This window comes from Ochotona curzoniae, unplaced genomic scaffold (genome assembly GCF_017591425.1).
Source record: "Ochotona curzoniae isolate NIBS_2020 unplaced genomic scaffold, NIBS_Ocur_1.0 contig_430, whole genome shotgun sequence".
NCBI classification, from domain to species: domain Eukaryota; kingdom Metazoa; phylum Chordata; class Mammalia; order Lagomorpha; family Ochotonidae; genus Ochotona; species Ochotona curzoniae.
This window is the reverse complement of record NW_024466219.1, coordinates 28,920,826-28,938,534: the sequence shown is the minus strand read 5'-3', so window position 1 is coordinate 28,938,534 and position 17,709 is coordinate 28,920,826. Positions and strand designations below refer to the sequence as shown.

Below are 17,709 nucleotides of genomic sequence, written 5' to 3'. Positions count from 1 at the left end.
CGGGGCTCGTGCACAGGCCGGGCAGAGGGCGCTCTGCCGGAAAGCAACGGTGGGGCCTGTGCGTGCGACAGGGGCCGCCAGGAGCCCCGCGCCCCGACAGGTGCAGGCGCGCCGGCTTCCCATTGGTCGCGCCGGCAGAGCCCCATCCCCCTCCCGCCCCCGCCGCCCCCCTCCCGGTTCGCGCAGCCGGCTCGGTCGGCGGAGGCGCGTGTCCGCTCGCCCGCGCGCGCGCCCCTCGTCGCGTGTCCGCCCCCTCCCCGCTCGCCGCGCGCTCGCGAGCCCAGGTAGCGGGCGCGCGGAGCCTCGTCGGGCGCGCGAGCGGCGGCCCGGGCTTCGGTTTCCCCGCCTGGGCACCCGCCCGCCCTGGGGAGCCTGGGGAGGGAGCGCGCGGGCGGGGGCCGCGGGAGCCGAGCGCCGCCGGTGCAGCCGCCGCCGCCGCCGAGGCTTCCGTCTCGCTCGCTCGCTCGCTCGCGCCGCGGCGGCAGCAGAGGTCGCGCACAGATGCGGGTTAGCTTGGCGGGGGGAGGAGGCGGAGGAGGGCCGGGAGCTGCATGCATGAGACCCACAGGTAAGACTCAGCTCCCGAGAGGGGCTCTCGTGGTCGGGGAGGTGCGCGCAGGCCGGCCAGGGGCATCGGTGCCCGCTTCTGCTCCCCAAGGGGGAATTTATTATTTATTTATTTTGGATAGCGCAGAGACTGGGGTTCTGGGAATTGGGGCAGTAGGACCCATCCCAACGCCGGCTGAGGAAAAAAAAAACAAAAACGAGAAGTAGCGCGGGGGAGCCGCTGCCACCTTGTGAGATTCCTAGGAGTGACATGCCTAGGCCCAGGGAAAAGTCTCTTTTCGGCCCCAGACGCCTGAAGGCTCTAGACTTTGCGCCGCGGTGTAGCAGCGCCGAAGCCCAGCCCGCGCCGAGCCCGGGTGCGCTGCCCCTGCCCCGCGCCCCTCCTCCACCGGGCGCTGCTACTCGCGGTGGTCCACGCCTTGGGCAAGGGGGCGGGGGATGGAGCCCGGGAAGCCGAGCGGGTGCGGGGCCCCGGAGCGGAGGGAGGAGGGGAGCATGCCCCCCTCCTCCATCTCCCCTGCGCCAGGCAGCGGGGTATCGTGGTGTTCCGCTCCTGGTCGCAGACTCTGGCGAGCTGGATGCCCTCTGTGGATGAAAGATGTATCATGGAATGAACCCGAGCCATGGAGATGGATTTCTAGAGCAGCAGCACCAGCAGCAGCAGCAGCAACCTCAGTCCCCCCAGAGACTCTTGGCCGTGATCCTGTGGTTTCAGCTGGCGCTGTGCTTTGGTCCCGCACAGCTCACGGGCGGTGAGTGACCCCACTGCGTCCGAAGGCCAGGCTGGGGGCCAGAGCCGGGTGGTGGTGGAGGCAGATATCCGGCAGGGAGGAGAACCAGCTGGCAGGATGGGCTCAGCACCCCTCCCCCATCCCATCCGTCCAGGCTTCAGGGGTCCTGAGAGCTTGAGGGGACCCCCATGTCCCAGCTTAAAACCTCCCCCCCCCCTTTTACAGAATCCCTGGAGTTCCCGGAAAAATCCTCCGTGGAACACGCTGATTACACAGCTACGTTGGGTCTGGAGCTTCCCACCAGCCGGCCCAGCCTGGTTTCTCCGCTGGAAAGCCTGGCTCCTTACACCCACCTTTGCTAAGAGAGTGGAGGGATAAGAGAAATGTGTTTGGGGGACCCCTGAACCTGTCCAGGCCCCAGCACACAGATCCGGTTTCAGCCTGTGGAGAGGTGGTCAGAGTTGCGACCCCCCCAAAACAAAACCAAACAAAACCAAACCCCAAAACCGTCTTTGAGAATGTGAGGGATCTAGAGATGTGGCTGTTCTGGGTTGGTGTGAAAGTTAACTTTCTCCTGCTTTGGGAGCTGGTGTGTGTTCGGGCAAGTCTGTGCCGGTCAGGGGCGGGGAGGGGCTGCAGAGGTTTGCCTGCAGGTGTGTTTCTGGAAGATTGTGTTGCTTCCCTGGGTCTGATTTATAGGGGGGCAACAAAAGTCTGGTGCCCTTTGAGAAGGTGGAAGTCAGAGGAGATGAAACTGATAGCCGTCACGGCCTTCCCTCCCACCCGCCCCCAGGTGGTCCATCACCTGTTGGTTCTGGCCCTGGGGGAGAGGGCTAACATTATGGGTTGCTGTTTGGACTTCAGAGTCTGTCGGTCTGTGCCTCTCACTTTGTCTCTTGTTCCGGTCCATTCCCCATTTTTGTTGGGAGCTTACTGCTGTGAATGTGATAAAAGGATGGATTGAAGTACTGTTCATTTGTAAATAAATTGTCATCAGTAGAAAACCAAGAATCGATGGGCATAAATAAGCCATTTTAGTGTGTTAGAATATTGCTGTCTCAGAGAATTCCAAGGTGAAGCTGGAAGAAAAAAAAAAGTGAGCAATTAGCAAGAGGAGGGAAGGGCTTAATCACAGAGTAATAACTCAGGTGTTGGGCCGAGGCAGCTGAAAAGATGCTTGGGGTGGGAAGATGTGGATGGTGGGCGCCCGGCTGGGACAGTTAGTAAGGAACCTCTGGCCTTGGGCTGGGGGCAGGGGGGCCACCTGGTGTTTGTTTTAACAGGGGGTGACTCTGGATGTTTTATATTCTGTCTTTAAGAGGACAGTCAGAGGGGAGGTCCTCCAGCACCTTGGCTAGAGCCTCCGCCTGCCCCACGCTCTGTGCTTCTCAGGTCACTGGCACTCCGTGGGCAGAGCACCCCTCTCCTCACCTCTTGCATCTCACTTCCAGCTGTTGGGCCTGCACACTCTGTGTGGCTTGATGTCCTCATGGGCCACTTCTTCCATGTTGGTGCCCACTGGTATTTACAGATATCCTCCTTGGGGCCAGCTCAGTGTGGCCCTCTCGGGCTCCCATCCCTTGGCCACCTGTGCACTTTGCACAGCGCATCTTTCTTTCCCATCTTCCCACAGCGGACACACCAGGTGAAGAGATCCAGAACCCTGGAGGAGAGGAGGGTCGGAGAGGGGCTGCCCAGCACCTTTTGGTTTCCTGCGCTCATGCTTTTCAAGTGCTTGTATGCTGCAGAAAGGCCAGCATCAGCCTTGGTTTGCCCTCATGCTCGCTGGTGGAGCGGGTGGTTTCTGGGAGAATATTTCCTATTGCAGAATTCCTCAAGGAATAAGCAGCTTGAGCAGGGAAGAGTGGTGAGGGACATCATAGTTCACTGAACATAGATTTTCTTTCATAGGAAAGAAATAAAGCCATGTGTAGACTCCAGTTGGTAGTAAGCAGATTCCCGATAGGTCTAGCTGGATGCTGCTGTTACCTTAGCGTGTGTTCGAATCACTAGATTGTGTTAAAAGGCAGATTGTGACTTAGCTGGGGGTGGAGCTGAGTCTGTGATTGGGTGATAAGCACCCTGGTACAGTAGGTGCTACTGGTTGGCACGGCTGTAGCTGAGGGCCTGCTTTCAGATAAGTTGTTTCTGCTTGCGGGCCCTCTGCTTTCCTCCGAGTGACCCCATGTAGACGGCCTGGGAAGCTGCAGGAGTCTCACCCGACAGCAGGTCTTCAGGTGGGGTACAGCTCTGAAGATCAGCCCTCGCCAAGCACTTGCTTCCTGTGTCCACAAATAGAGGTGCATATTTAATAGACCCTGTTCTGAAATGTGGATTTTCGTTTTTGATTGCTTTCAGTGGAAAAGGGTGCACAATAGCAAGATATAATAGCCTCAGCTAGCAGGGAAAAAAAATGCGCCTGATACAAGTATTATAGAAAAAGCCTGAACTAGAATGGGGGAAATTGAGAAAATGATCATACAAAGGAAAGGGCTGAGGGGGAGAGAGGGACTCCATCACAAATGAAGAGCTTTGGCCTGGAAAACTAGAGTCCAGTTCTGTATTGTGTGCCTCTGGAGAGGCGTGGCCTGTCTTGGCCTGAAGGGACTTCTCAGGGGCTTTCTCCAGTTGTTCTCTGTTAAGTAGGATGAAGATCCTTCCTTGAGGGCTACTAACACTCCCCTACTACCCCCTAAATGACTACTGCCAGCTGTGTGGAGCACATTGGGCCTGTTGGCAGCAGAAGTGGTCTGGAGCAGGGCTTTGGCCGCTCATGTCTTCTCCAGGGGCCCATAGGCCTTACCAGGCCTGCTGGGCCTTGAAGGGTGTGCAGAGTGGCTCATCCAGGCTTAAGGGAAGACAGCCAGGAGTTTGCTTTTGAGTTTCTCCTTTTGAGTGCAGTTCCTGAACGACTTGGACTTTAGGCTGGGCTCTGCCACTCCATAATTTGTGGGTCTTGATCTTGGGGAATGTCTCAGATTCATTTGTGTAGGAAGGAAATGATGAATTTTGTCTTGCAGACAGATGGAAATCATGTAGTCTCTCAGTTATTATAGCGGGAGGTCAGAGGGGGCCAAGGTTGTTAACTTAAGGGCCCCTGCTTTACACTCTGAATGCCTTTCCCCACTCTCAGCCAAGCACTATTGCACGTAATCATTTTTGCCTAGAACTCTCCATCACGCTGCACTTTTTGCCCAGGGAACACATTTGAAGACCAGTATAAATACCATCATCAATATCCTATTACCTCCTTAACAAATTCTCCTCTTCCCTGGGCTCCGACTGTACCACATGTAACCCTTCATGCACTAGACTGTAAGCCAGCTGAGGGCAGCTGACTGGATTCCTGTACATGGCCCAGGCATTTAGAACAGCATCTGGCACAGTTATTGAGCAAGAATAAAGATTCCCAAGTTACTGCCACCAGGGGTGAACTACAAAGTTGTCAACATTTCATGGTAGCTGAGTCCATGCCTGATTGGAGGGGGGTCTGGGCAACCAGAGGGAAAGTCAGGAGAGGCTGTGGGGAAAGGATGGGCTAGGGGCTTGGAGCAGCCCAGTTACGATGGGCTAGGGGCCTGGAGCATCCCTGCTGGAGAGGCATCTGCAGAGGTGTGCAGGTGGGTGTACAAACTGTTCTAGGAGTGGGTTAACCTGGGACATAGTATACTTTCAGGGAGGACCCTTCCCGTAAAGGTCCTGGAGTCACATGGCAAGCAGTGGGGACTCAATGAGGCTTTGGAGCAGCAGTATAGTGCCCTGAGAAGGGCCCAGTGCCCTTTTCCTGTACCCAAGTCTCTGACCCTGGGCCAAATCCTGATGTGTCTGCATGCTCATGGTTCAAGTGCAAGTGAATGAAGCTCCTTGAGGTCTTGTTTGGGTCGTGTGGCCGTGGCATTGGGCTGGCTGATTTGCTGATATGCAGATGTGAATCTTCAGTAATTTTATTGAGAAAAGATCTTCCAAGCAGGGGCAGGCTTTTTATGCCATGCTATGTCCGAAATCTGTGATTTCAAACTGCATCAAACTCAGTCTGTAAAGAAAATCCCAGCTCTTCCAACTCGAATCTGTTTCTTCACTGGAAGGCTTTCTTAATCTTAGCAGCATGGGACACCCTTTTGATTTATCCACAGGGTGAAATCTGAAAGCTTTTGGAGGCAGAAGAAGGATTTCACATAACAAGTGGCAGTCTCTCATTGCTGAGAGCTGAAGAGGCAAGTCAGAGAAGCAGTGGCTCTTTAATTCCTGAGAGTAATGAAGAGTGTGGGTGAAGATCTCTCTCCAGTAAATATTGATTAGAAACGGGAAGGAAGGCACCTGACTTGCTCCTGGCATCAGAAGTGGCAGTGGATTTCCGTATCAGAGATAGGGTTCAATTCCCTAATTATAGGCATTTGATGGGTTCTGAACTCTGGGGAAGGGTAGGTTTCTTCTGCAAAGTTCAAAGGCAGAAGGTGGAACATACATTCTCTCCCCTCCCCCATATAGCTTTTCCATTAGACTGAAATCTTTGTGTGTGTGTGTGTGTGTGTGTGTGTGTGTGTGTGTTTTGTAGTGGTGAGAAAAGTGATCTTGCATGTGGCCACTGTTTGTCTTGACCTTGTTTTGAAAGCTAAGGTTTAGTGATTTAGAAATGAAGCAACCACCCACAGCAACCATATGTCTACATAAGTTGTGGGGACCATTGCTTCTGAATGGAGAGGGACAAAGAGGCAAAGGGAGAGAAGCGGCTTTCTAAACAGTTTACAAACCCAGTCGTTTTTGCCAAAACCCACCACAACATCTCAGTCAGATACATGTGCCTTCTCAAGCATCAGACACAGCATTTCATCCGTTGACTGGTCAGTTCCTACAAGAACAAGTTGTTCAATTGTTGCCGATTGCAGATAATGAGGGAAAATGAGGTACAATTTTGAAGTGGCCAATATCCAAGTGATGGATGGAAGTTTCCAAATCATTAGTAAAACTAATTGCAGACATGTAGAATGTTTATTATGTGCCAGCATGGTTCTCCATGCTCTACATTTATTAACTCATTCCTGTCCTGAACAACTATACACAGTAAGTATTATTCTGGTTTTGCAGAAGAAGCCGAGTGTAGAAAGATGAGGAGTTGTATCATGGCTAGTAAGTGAGACGTGGCTGCCCAGAGGGCCCTCTACTTTTCTTTCTTTCGGCATGCCAGAATGTGGAAGTTCCAGTCCCTCCATCTTGGTCTTTTTTCCCCCTTTGTTGTGTGTGACCTGAACATTTCTCTTTAGATCACAATTATCACATTTTGGAATTGTGCTTCTTCCTCCACAGAATTCTTTGTGAGCCAAAACAGAAACCATAAGTATAGATCAGCAACAACAAAAAAATATATTACAACCCAAGACAGAGTGAAGTACTGGGCTCTGAATGGAGAAACTTCAGGGGTCAGGCACTGGTGAACCTGTCCTTCAGTGACTAGTTGAAGAAAGTGACCCGAGTGGGGCATGCCTGCTCTGGAGGTCAAGGGTGAGTGAGTGGATGGCTTGTCTCTGGGGTGGTCTTCTAGAGGCTGTCACCGCTGCCACCCTCCTTTTCTCAGAATCCTCTTAGCTGTTCATTGCTCATGTGTGGCCACTATCCTTGGAATAGCTTCTTGCCATGTACTTGGGCAAGTGCTAACATGCTCTGCACCCAGTAAGAGGGAACTTCAAAAGGCGGCTAGAAAAGTGAAAAGAAAAGGAAATTTATGTTAGTGCAAAAAAATATTTAAAATCTCCTCCTAGGAGAGTTATCCAAAAAGTTCATTGAAATGCATATTATGAAAAAGATGCATGAATTACAAAAAAAAATTTAGTACAAAAAAAAAAAGCTTACCTTTTAATTCAGTTTCCCAGGAACTGTTTGAAGCGCTGCTGTACATGCTTATAGTGTTACAGTTTGCCAGGTGTTTTCACACGCATCTCCTCCTTGATTTCTTTTACCAGAAAGGGAGGAAGTTTTGATGGTTTCTCTCCTTAGTGAGGCTGTTTTTCCAGGGCGGCTAGGGTGTCAAATGAAGCCAGAAGTGGAGCTGGGACTGTTGGTGAAAGCTTTTCATTGTCAACCTGGGCTATCCTTTAAACCCGCGTTTTCAGTTCTGTGTTATAGTGGTGATCCGCCTTGATATCTGAGGCTTGTGGATGTGAAGAACATCTTTCTCTCTCCCCTCCAGCCACAAGTGAAATTCCAGGTAGCAGTGAAATGTGAGCATTTATATGAGAACAGAATCACCTACTTTGTTCTCCACGAAGGCATGATGGTTAGTTCTAGCTTAGGATAATATGCTTTATGCAAGAAATTGCTGCCAACTTTCTTCTGCTAACAAAAATGGTGGCTATACTACTCTGGGAGAGTCATGGACCACTCAAGAAGAAAAACAAGTGGGAGTGATTGAGCTGCTTACAAAATGGAATTAAAAGTACATTTAAAAATAGCTTCTCTACCGAGATGGCTTTGTGAATTCTAAACCAGGTAAATGGGGGACATTAGAGACTTCAGAATCATTCTTGGGCATAATGGAAGATGATGATGAACTGGGAAGAGCTGTGGTGCCCCCACTGATTCCATTGTGGAGTGAGGACGTGTGGCACCTTGGGCACCCACGGACAGATGCACACCTGAGGCCACCTATGTCTGTGAGTGTGTATCTGAGATCTCTAGAAAGGGATTTGGATCTTAGGAACGAGATCCAAAGGGATCCTAGTGGCCCTCATTTATCAGTGATCACATCATTATTGTCATTAGACATTGAGCTTTTCGAGAGCATGGATGAGAGATGCTCTGGAAGTGAAGGACCTGCCTGGCTGGCTCATGTTTCTGTCTGAAATTGGTTATTGTGATCTCGTGGGATTACCATTGTACGGACAGACAGACCTGGATGAGGAGGGCCACTTCAGTACATTTTTTTTTTTGTCCTAAAGGTAACTAAATACAGACAGACTTTATTTCTTGGTTCTGATTGTATTTATAAAAGATTGTATGTGGTTGAATTGGACAAGCCAGTATATGAATTATGTAGAATCTGCATGCCTTTAACATTACTGATCTAGCTAGGGTTTTCTCTGTGTGTGTGTGTGTGTGTTTAAGATTTATTTATTTATTTATTTGAAAGAGAGGGAAAAGAGAAAAAGGGAAATAGAGAGGAACTCTGCTGATTGGCTCCTCAACTGGGCACAATGGCCAGGGCTGTGCCAGCCTGGAGCCAGGAGTCAGGAGCTTCATTCAGGTCTCCTACGTGGGTGGCAGAGACCAAACACTTGGGCCATCTTCTACTGCTTTTCTCAGGTCATTGTCCAGAAACTAGATTTGAAGTGGAGTATCTGGGATGTGAACCAGTGCCCATATGGAATGCCACATTCCATGTGGTGGCTTTCCATGCCATGCCACAATGTCGGCCCTGAGAATGGATTAGCATTGTGGTGTAGCAGGTAGAGCTGCTCCCTATAACACTGGGATCCCATGTGTGCACTGGTTTATGTCTCAGCTGCTTCACTTCCAATCTAGCTCCCTGCTGGTGGTCGGGGAAAGCAGAGGAGGATGTCCCAAGAGCTTGGCCTCTGTACCCATGTGGGAGAACTGGATGAAGTTCCTGGTTTCTGATTTCAGCCTGCCCCAGCCCTCAGCATCTGGGAGATGAACCAGCAGATGAAAAATCTCTCTGTCTTCCCATTCCATCCTTTCCCCACAACCCAAACTCTGTAACTCTGACTTTCAAACCAGTAAAACTTTGAGAAAAATAAAATTCAAAGAAGAATATGTGTACTTGGACTAAATATTTAAACTCTGAAGATTATGATTTTTTTTGTAGGTGAGAAACAGATCTTGTTTTTATAGAAATTTTCTAGGTTTAGAGGTTATTCTTGTGAAAGGTCCTGTCCATTTAGAGTGTTTCTGTTGCTGACAATTTCTTAGGGTTAAAACTGGATCCCAAGATGCATTCTAAATTAAGTGTTTTGTTAGTGGTGGTGGTAGAGGAGCCACAGCTGCACATTTAGATTATGCTATGACAGCGTAGACTTGATAGCTGATCAGGGCCACCTCTGGGTATAAATGACAGAATGGGTTAATAATCTTTTAGAAACTTGCAGTCCATTTATTTTAGAACAGTAAGGTTCTGAATTGCTATGTGAGCTATAAAGGCTTGCCCATAGTTTTCCCTTTATTATAAATGGGAGTGGTGGTGGCTAGGTTTTTTTCTTCCCCTTCTATTTTTACAATTGTTTCTTTTGTGAGGGTGGTCATTTTCTGTAATAATGGCGTGGTGGATATGTTTTAAGTTTTTGAGAGAGTTGGGAATGTAGAGCATGTGATAGAAATACCTGGAACTCAGGGTGAATGTTTGATTGTGGTGGTGAAGATGTTGCTGGGGGATATTGACATCCCACGGTACGGTGGCTTGTTTGAGTCCCATCTCTGGTCCTAAGTCCAGCTTCCTACCTATGTATACCAAAACAGCAAGTAACGATTCAAGCACTGGGATGCTCTGAATTGATTTCTCAGGTCCTCTCATTGATCTGACACAGCCCCAGCTGCTGTGGGCATTTGGGGAGTGAACCAATACATGGAAGATTTCTCTGTTTTGGTCTCTGTCTTTCTACCTTTTAAATAATAATAATAATAATAAGGAGGAGGAGGTGGAGGAGGTACACTGGACTAGTTCATCTTGCTCTTGGTATCAACTGTCTAAGGCTGGTAACCTAATTGCTGGCTCAGTTTCATTGTCTGTCAAGTAATGATAATTGAACTCTCTAGCTCCCATGGTTTTGGAGAGAATCAAATGTACTGTTAATAATAGGGGGAAGCATTGTAATTGTTGGAGATACCAGCATCATCACCAGGAAACTTGTGATGAATTGCTTGTTTGCTCTGCTGGAGCTAGCCTTGCCCAGGGTTTCCTTGGTCCTGAAAGGATATAGCACAAAAGGACCTGGTAGTACCTACTGGCACACACCACAGTAGATGTGTGGTCACTGGGTAGTCCCTCAACCTTGACCCTTCCAGATCCAGAGAACTAATTGCTGGTTTGGACATGGTAGAGCCTACAGTAGGATTTATCTCAGGGACTCGTGGGGGAAGGGGCGGAAAGGGAAGACATTGGAGCTGTCTTGAACAATAAAATACTTTCTCAGTAAAAAAAGATACTGGGAGGTGGTTTGCTTTTTTGGGGGGAATTGTTTTATTTATTTATTTGTTTTTCCCCAGAAGAGAAGATAGCATAGACAGAGACTCAGAATGAGAAAGAATTTGTACTGAAGATAGGAATTGCTCAGGGCAGCCCTAGGAAATGGTACATAGGTTGAGATGAGACCAGAGTAGAGGCTAGATGGTAGATTGGACCCACATGCCCAGCTGAGTAGCTTAGGGATGTTAGTGTTAACGCTATAGACACCTGGGGGCCTACATTTGCGACTCAGGGTAATGGTATTCCCTGATCTAGGCTTAAGGAAAGAGGTATTCAGCAGCGTGGAAGATGGAGGAGTCAAAAGACCCTTGCTCATTACATGCTGATGATGCTCCTGTCAGTAGCTGGGTTAGAAAACCCTGCCCTCAGGGAACTTAGATTCTGTTGGGGGCCACATAGGAAATCATGGACTTGACCTGGGGGTCCAAGTTCAGAGCTTCAGCTTCAGAGGAATGCGTGGAGGTAAAAGATGTGAAGTTGGGGAGTGAGCAGAAGCCAGCAGCTGTTGGACACTGGGTAGAGGGAGGAGAGCCATTGGCCGAGCCCTAGAAGCTGTCATTTAGAGGGACAGCTCACTGTGGAGGAGGATGCGTGCCTTGCCGCAGGACCTCCATTTGGGTACCATCTGTCCATCAGACAGTTGAAAACTCGCTTTGGTGTTTAGGAGAGAGATGAAGGCTGAAGAGGAAAATCTATGTGTGCTGTATACACTGAGAGGATTGCTGCAGCAGCAGCAGAGGGTGGCACTTCCAAGACAGTGTGTGGCTGGAGCATGAAGAGAGTCTAGGAGAGACCCATGCTTGCCAATCCAGAGGAAAAGCGAGTAAGGAGGCTGAGAAGTTGTGCTAAGACTGTGCTGGGAAAAATCGCAGTAAAACCACAACCCTTGGTCCTGGCCATGGCCTGAGGTAGAAGGCCTGTTTTAATGTTGGGGTTGGGATCTTGTTTGGGTAACCTGGCTTGTGCATGCACATACCAACTGGACAGAAAGTCAGCAGGGCCTGAATGGAGGCAGCTTGTTGCTTGGGAGGGTTGGAGAAACATGAGAGATGGCTGAGGCCCGGATGCAGAAGCACCAGTACTGTTCCTGATCTTTGCTGGGAGAATAAAGCTAGGAGGAAGGTGGAAGCCTAGGAGGGTCACTAGGTGGCTGTGGGGGTCTTTGAGTATTTCCCTGTTCTGGTGATGTTAGGGAAGGGGATTGTGTGCTGAAGTGTGGTGATGGGGGCTGCTGTCTCCCTGACCTCTGGGGATGCTGGGTTTTTCTAAGTGCATTGTGCTCCCAACCTAGGTCTCCTCTGCAGAAGTCCCTCGGCAGCCCTCTCTGAAGTCCTCAAAAGGTTCCACTGCTCAGGCTGTCAGTTCATCTTCCAAGGTGCAATTGTCAGAGTGGGCCCTGTGTCACTGCAGTCCCAGTGACCAGCTCTGTCATCCACAAAGGAAACCATTAACCTCTGCTTTGGTTTCTGCGCCTGCAAGAAGTCAGTGGCCACAGGGCTTGTTCCTATATACTTCCCTGGGGGTGCAGGGTGTGCAGATATGTAGGAGGCAATGTGAGATAGCATTTGATAAATTTGGAGCGGTGAGGGCAGTGTCTGTCAGGGGACAGCTCTGCCCTGTGCCTGTGGCCATTCTGCCGTTGTCCTTCCTGAGCATTCTCCACGCAGCCTGTGAGCACCTCCCCACTGCAGGCTCTGACCCCGGGAAGGTTTGTCTTGTGTGGACCTCAGACTGGGTGGCTGTAGGATGGCTTTATGTAGACTGGGACCTTCCAGCCTGCACTGAGCGTCTGCTGCTGGCATGTCTGGACATACGGAGGGGCCTTGTGCACAGAGAAGGACTTCTCCATGGCTGTTGGCCTGAACCGAATTGGTCTCTCTTGTGTGCCCTCAGCAGCTCCAGTCAAAGAAATTAAACATGTGAGGTGAACAGGTGTTCATTGCAGGTGCTTATGAGCTCCTCCATGTGTCCCTGACTGTGCCTCCTGCCTGGTGCAGCATGGGCATGCAGCAGCTGGAAGTGCATGAATCTGCAGGGGTGGCCTCTGCAGGCTCAGATGGGGCGTTCCACTGCCCTCAGATTGCCTTTGGATGGGAAGAATTACTGCTAACTTTTCCTCATTGAGTGTCTCTCCCTCCTGCAGAACACACATTCCAGGACCCTTGGGGGTCCTCACTGAGGCTTTATAGAAAGGGGCTGCTTGTGATTACAGGCTGGAGGTCTTGGGGTTCCCAGTCTTTTGCAGGAATGCTTGGAGATTCCAGCTTCAGAGCCCTTTAGGAAAGCAGCACCCTGCAAAGGTGCCTCATGGACCTTCACCCTAGCAAAACCCTGGAAGGTCAGGATGTGATGTGGGGAAGTGTTCCTTGAAGTATTGCCAGGCTTTGAATAGATAGAGGAGGGTTTTGTGTGACTTCATGAGGGACCAGCACATTTATCTGTCCCCTGGAGAGTGGCTTTGCTGAGAACCTGCGCAGCCTTTTTCATTTACATGGAAATGAGCACACACAGCTCTGGCCAGCTCTTCCCCAGAAGAAGGGAGGCCAGTTCTTGAGGCATGCCCGTAAGACTGCCCAAGCTCTGAAGCCGTTGCCTGGGTCTTGGGGTTGGAGGGCACTGCAGCACCATACCAGGGCAGATTCCTGTTCATCTATTGCTGCTGTTGTTGCTGGTAAAATTGCTCTTTTTCCATTCCTCCCATGCAGTGTGGTTACCATGGGCTTTAATCAAAAGCAGAGCCGGTTACTGGCCTCTCCTTCCACGGTGCGATGTGGTCTGTGTGCATCTCACCTCCTACATGTCTCAGTCTTCTTATATGTGACATTTTCTTTGGTGCCTGCTGTGTTGATGTTGCTGCTAAACTGGGTCGTGTTCTAAGTGACATTCCACGGAGATGCACAAGACTGTATCAAGCCCATTTTTTCTGTTTACACGGAAATCATCAATTTCAGTAACACTCCTGGATTAAGGTATGCACAGTCACATAAAGTTGAGTTGCAACATGGCTGCGTATTACCCAGGAGTGCCAGAAGGTCAAGCTCTGAGCATGTTCCAGGTACTTCTGGGGTAGCCCCTAACCTGCCTTACAGGTTTTCCTGTCTCACAGGGTGGTGGGCTGCAGAGAAATGTGGAAATGATCTGAGCTGAGGGCTTTGCAAGGAGCCCTTGCTCCCTTGTAGGATCTTTCTGGATAGGGCAGGGCTGGGGCCCTATGGCTGAGTAGTTTCCCCTGTACAGATCTACCTGCTGCCACCTGCCCATGCACCTGCTTCGCTTGCGGTGTCTTCTCCTGTCCTCTTACTGGCCTGGGAGAACTCTGCAACTTGGTCAAGCTGGATCTTTCTCAAACTGGGGAAGGCAGGTCCTTGTGACCCCTGTGTCCTCATTAAGTGATTTACTGAGAACAAGTCATCTGGGGACAGAGCACACCCTGAGGACCCTGGGGTGGATCTCAGCACCCACTGGTTGGTTGCTTTATACACAGGGCAAATGGCTTTGTTGTCTCTGCCTCCATTTTCTTGTCTGTAAAGGAGTTAATAGTACCCATGTCATAGAGCCATGATGATGAGGGCTGTATAAGGTAATCCAGAGAAAGCCTGCAGAATAGCACCTGGCATGTAGTAAGATTTTTCAAGTGCTTTCATTATTATTATTGTGACTTTAGCTATCCAGACTCATTCATTAGAACCAGGATCTGCAGCTGATGTGTTCTGCCTGCCCATGCTGTGTGTGTGTGTATGTGTTGATGCTCAATTAACATGTTGCTGCTGACCACTGAGGGTGTGGAAGACCTGGGAGGGCTCTCCCTGATGTCACATCCCCATGGCCAGGGAATGGGCTTCTCTTGGGCAGGCACTGGGCTCTCCTCTTGCTTACCCCTCAGAGCACAGCATGCAAGCACATCCCAGTGTAATCCTCGTGGCCTGATATTATGGAGACAAGCGCTTTCTTTTTCTCCTTGCCCCTGCCCCATGTGGGGTCAGCTGTCAACAGCAGCTGCCATAATGGGTGGGCAGGAACAGTGAGAGGGTTGGTGTATGGCTGTGACCTGGAGCCCTGCTCCTTTCTTCGGAATGACAGTTAATGAGGGTGCAAGTCTGACTTTGTGAGTCTGAGTGTGAGGAAGTGCAACAGTTTTTTCCATTTCCTTCTTTCTCCACTCTCAGATTTTTCTCAACAAGAAGTTGTTGGGCACTAACCATGTGCAAGGACTGCATTTGCTACTGAGACTAGAAGTAGGAGTAAGAGATAGTCCCCTAAAAGCCAGCTGGGACTACGTGAGAAAATCCTGCAGCCTTGGGAGCAGTGCAACAGAGTTGTAGAGGTTAGCAGCGCATGAAGGTCCCAGCCGGGTTGGGCTGCTTTCCCTGTGTCCTCACACGGCCCCTGCTCAGTGCCTGGACATGCGGAGTTCTCCGGAGAGCTTCTAATAAGGATACTAATTCCATCAGATTAGAGCCCCACTTTCAGGACTTCCTTTAATCTTAATTACCTCTGAAAGGCCCTATCTCCAAAAACAGTCACATTAGGAATTGAAGCTTCAGTATTAGGAATGTGTGCAGTGTTGGGGTAAGGGAGGGAGGAGGAAGAAGAGCTGTTGCTGGGGCACGCAGTTTGATTCTCAGCAGAAACCGTTGAGGACCCGGAGTTCTCTCTCTCTCTCTTTTTTATTATATGTTTTTGAAGCTTTATTTACTTGAAAGAGTTACAGAGAGTGAGGGAGACCTGCCTTCCTTTGCTGGTTCATTTCCCAAATGGGCACAGTAGCTGGAGCCAGGAGCTTCTTCTGAGTCTTCTATAAGAATGCAGGGGCTCAAGCTCTTCAGCTATCTTCCGCTGCTTTCCCAGAGAGCTGGGTAAGAAGTGGGGGGAGCAGCTGGGACTTGGACCAGTGTTTATATGGGATACCTTCCCTGCAGGCTGCACCTTGACCCACTGTGCTGTAGTGATGGCTCCATGACAGAGCTTTCATCCCAGCCAGGGGGAAAATCTGGGAAGGCTTCCAGAAATAGTGAGACCATGCCTCAGTTCTTAAGGGCCAGCAACATCTAGGTGAAGAAAAGGAGAAGGAAGAAATTGCCTGGGTTTGCAGATGGTAGTGCTGGTACTGGGGCTCGAAGCCCTCTCCTCTCCACGCGTGTTGTGAAGTTGTTTGCCAAACACTTCCTACGGCTTGCCCTGCACAGACGAGACATAGGAACTGATAATGAGGGCCAGAGATGATGTGGAAGCTCAAATGTGTTAAGTTTCCCAAATTACAGGGCCACAAGGTTTGTTCTAACCTAATCAAGCTACTGCTAGACACTTGTATTATTTGATTACAGCTGCTGGCCACTGAAAATCAATTGCAAGTGGCTCCCAGGCTAGGCAGCGAGCTCACCTCTGGATTAGGTCAGGTAAATATTGAATTATTACAGAGAGTTAGCCTGCACAGTGACAGGTTAATAGCTATAGTAATAGGGGACCAGCTCAGATTGCATTTTTAAGTAATTTTGAATTTATCTTCTTCTCTCATCGAAACATTTTTCTTCTCTCTTTGAAACATTTCCTTATCCTTTAAAAAAAGTTCTATGCAAAGGGAGCATGTAGATGATTTTTACCCAGTTTTGGCTGTGGTGCTGTTTTAAGGGGCCTGGGTAATGGGACCCTAGTCCTTCTTGTTAAAGAAGGGGCTTCATGGAGACTGGCAGAGAAAGCAGCAGCTGAGCCTGTTGTGGTCACCCCTCCTGGCTTACCTCTCTCTGCTTAGTGCATCCGAAGGATTCACAGTCCTGGCCTGTTGTACATGTTAGAGGTTTGTAGCCTTGTTGCCATGAACCAGTTTCCAGAAGTTTCTGAATTGTTCTCAACCCCAACCCTGGCCATGTATGAAGATTTGTGGGCATGTGTGTTTCTCTGAAGAGGTATATTGCTTTCAACAGGTTGTCAGATGTGTACATTAACCTGAAAAGGGTTAAAAAAAAATCTTCTGAGTAGAACACACAGCTTAAAGTTTGTGATTAAAACTATTGGTGCGGGTCATATAGAGAAGAATAACACTTTTCAAAAGAGATTGGGAGCTTATTTTTTCTGTTTGTGATTTTTATTCCCAGAGTTTGGGCTTGGGCTCATAGTGTCCTGGAAAAGATACTCTAGAAAGAGGGAGAGCAGCCTGTGCTGGCTGACAAACACAGCTGGGCTGGATGCCATCAGGGAGCTGCCCCTTTAATTTGACCCTTTCTTCACCCTGCCGGTCACAAACGTTGTGCAGCCTAGAAACCCTCTGCCATTCAGTGGCCTCTCTGTAAATACCAAGAGAATAGATAGATGCAGAACAGGTGCCTACTGCTGTGCTAGGAGAGGTGGGAGAGTCAGAGATGAGTGATGGGCAAGACTCGGAAGCCTGAGTTGCTCTAGAAATTTCTGAGCGGAAAATATGCATCTTTATTGTTTTCCTTCGGAAGTGTGGGCAGAATGAGAAATATCCCAATAAACAGGCAGACACAGTGCTTTTGTCTCAGTTATCTCTGTAATTCAGCATGCTGTTATGACACATTGAAGCATTATAGACTTTATAACTGTGATTATGCCACTCTTTCCAGGGTTATAAATGGTGGGTTTAGATGCTCATGAAAAGAAGTAGTTTTTTCCCCCCCATAATGAGTGTTGGAAATACCATAAGCAGTCTTCTGGCTTAGGTCATGGTCCTCCAGCCTGGTGGTAGGCTTGTAGATTGTCTTAATTACTGCTGGGGAGCCCAGGGGCTGCTGGTTTCCCAGCTTTAGAGCATTGTTGGTCTTCCTTGGGACAATTGGGAATCATAGCAATAGGTCCGACCCCTTGAGGGTTCTGTGGGTTAAGTGAGTTCATAGAAGGAAGAAGAACCCAGAGGCATACTCAGGTACCGCCGGTGTCTTCCCTCCTGCCTTTCAAAAGCAGATGCCTAGTGAAGAGTCACTAGGGTATTGGAGATTTCTCTGCACATCCCTCCTAAAACTGTTCTGCACCTCAGCTGTTGACATATGTCTTGTTAGAGTTATAAGCCAGTCTAGACTACCCGAAAAAAAGCCAGGTTCAGCAAAATTATGCTTCAACGTTATAAAATGCTAAATATTATAATGAAAATAGACACAAGACAGCTGAACAGTAATCTATAGCCATTTTAAGATGTATAGAGCCCAGTTGTATATAAACTAAAATTGAAATGTCACTGAAGTAGTCACAGGATGTGGTTAAGAA

At 49.3% G+C, this 17,709-nt stretch overlaps 1 protein-coding gene across 3 annotated transcripts in view; it reads left to right on the top strand.

The window, feature by feature from the left end:
* Positions 1-400: 400 nt before the first annotated feature.
* Positions 401-17,709, top strand: part of SUSD4 (sushi domain containing 4) — a 116,241-nt gene continuing 98,932 nt past the window's right edge. The window contains exons 1-2 of one of the 3 annotated variants that reach the window (XM_040985324.1): positions 401-568; positions 1,131-1,319. In XM_040985324.1, the coding sequence (XP_040841258.1) occupies positions 1,166-1,319 (154 nt within the window). In that variant the 5' untranslated portion in view covers positions 401-568; positions 1,131-1,165. Of the gene's footprint in view, positions 569-1,097; positions 1,320-17,709 lie in introns of those variants that run through there. The other 2 variants (XM_040985325.1, XM_040985326.1) reach the window with 2 other exon arrangements.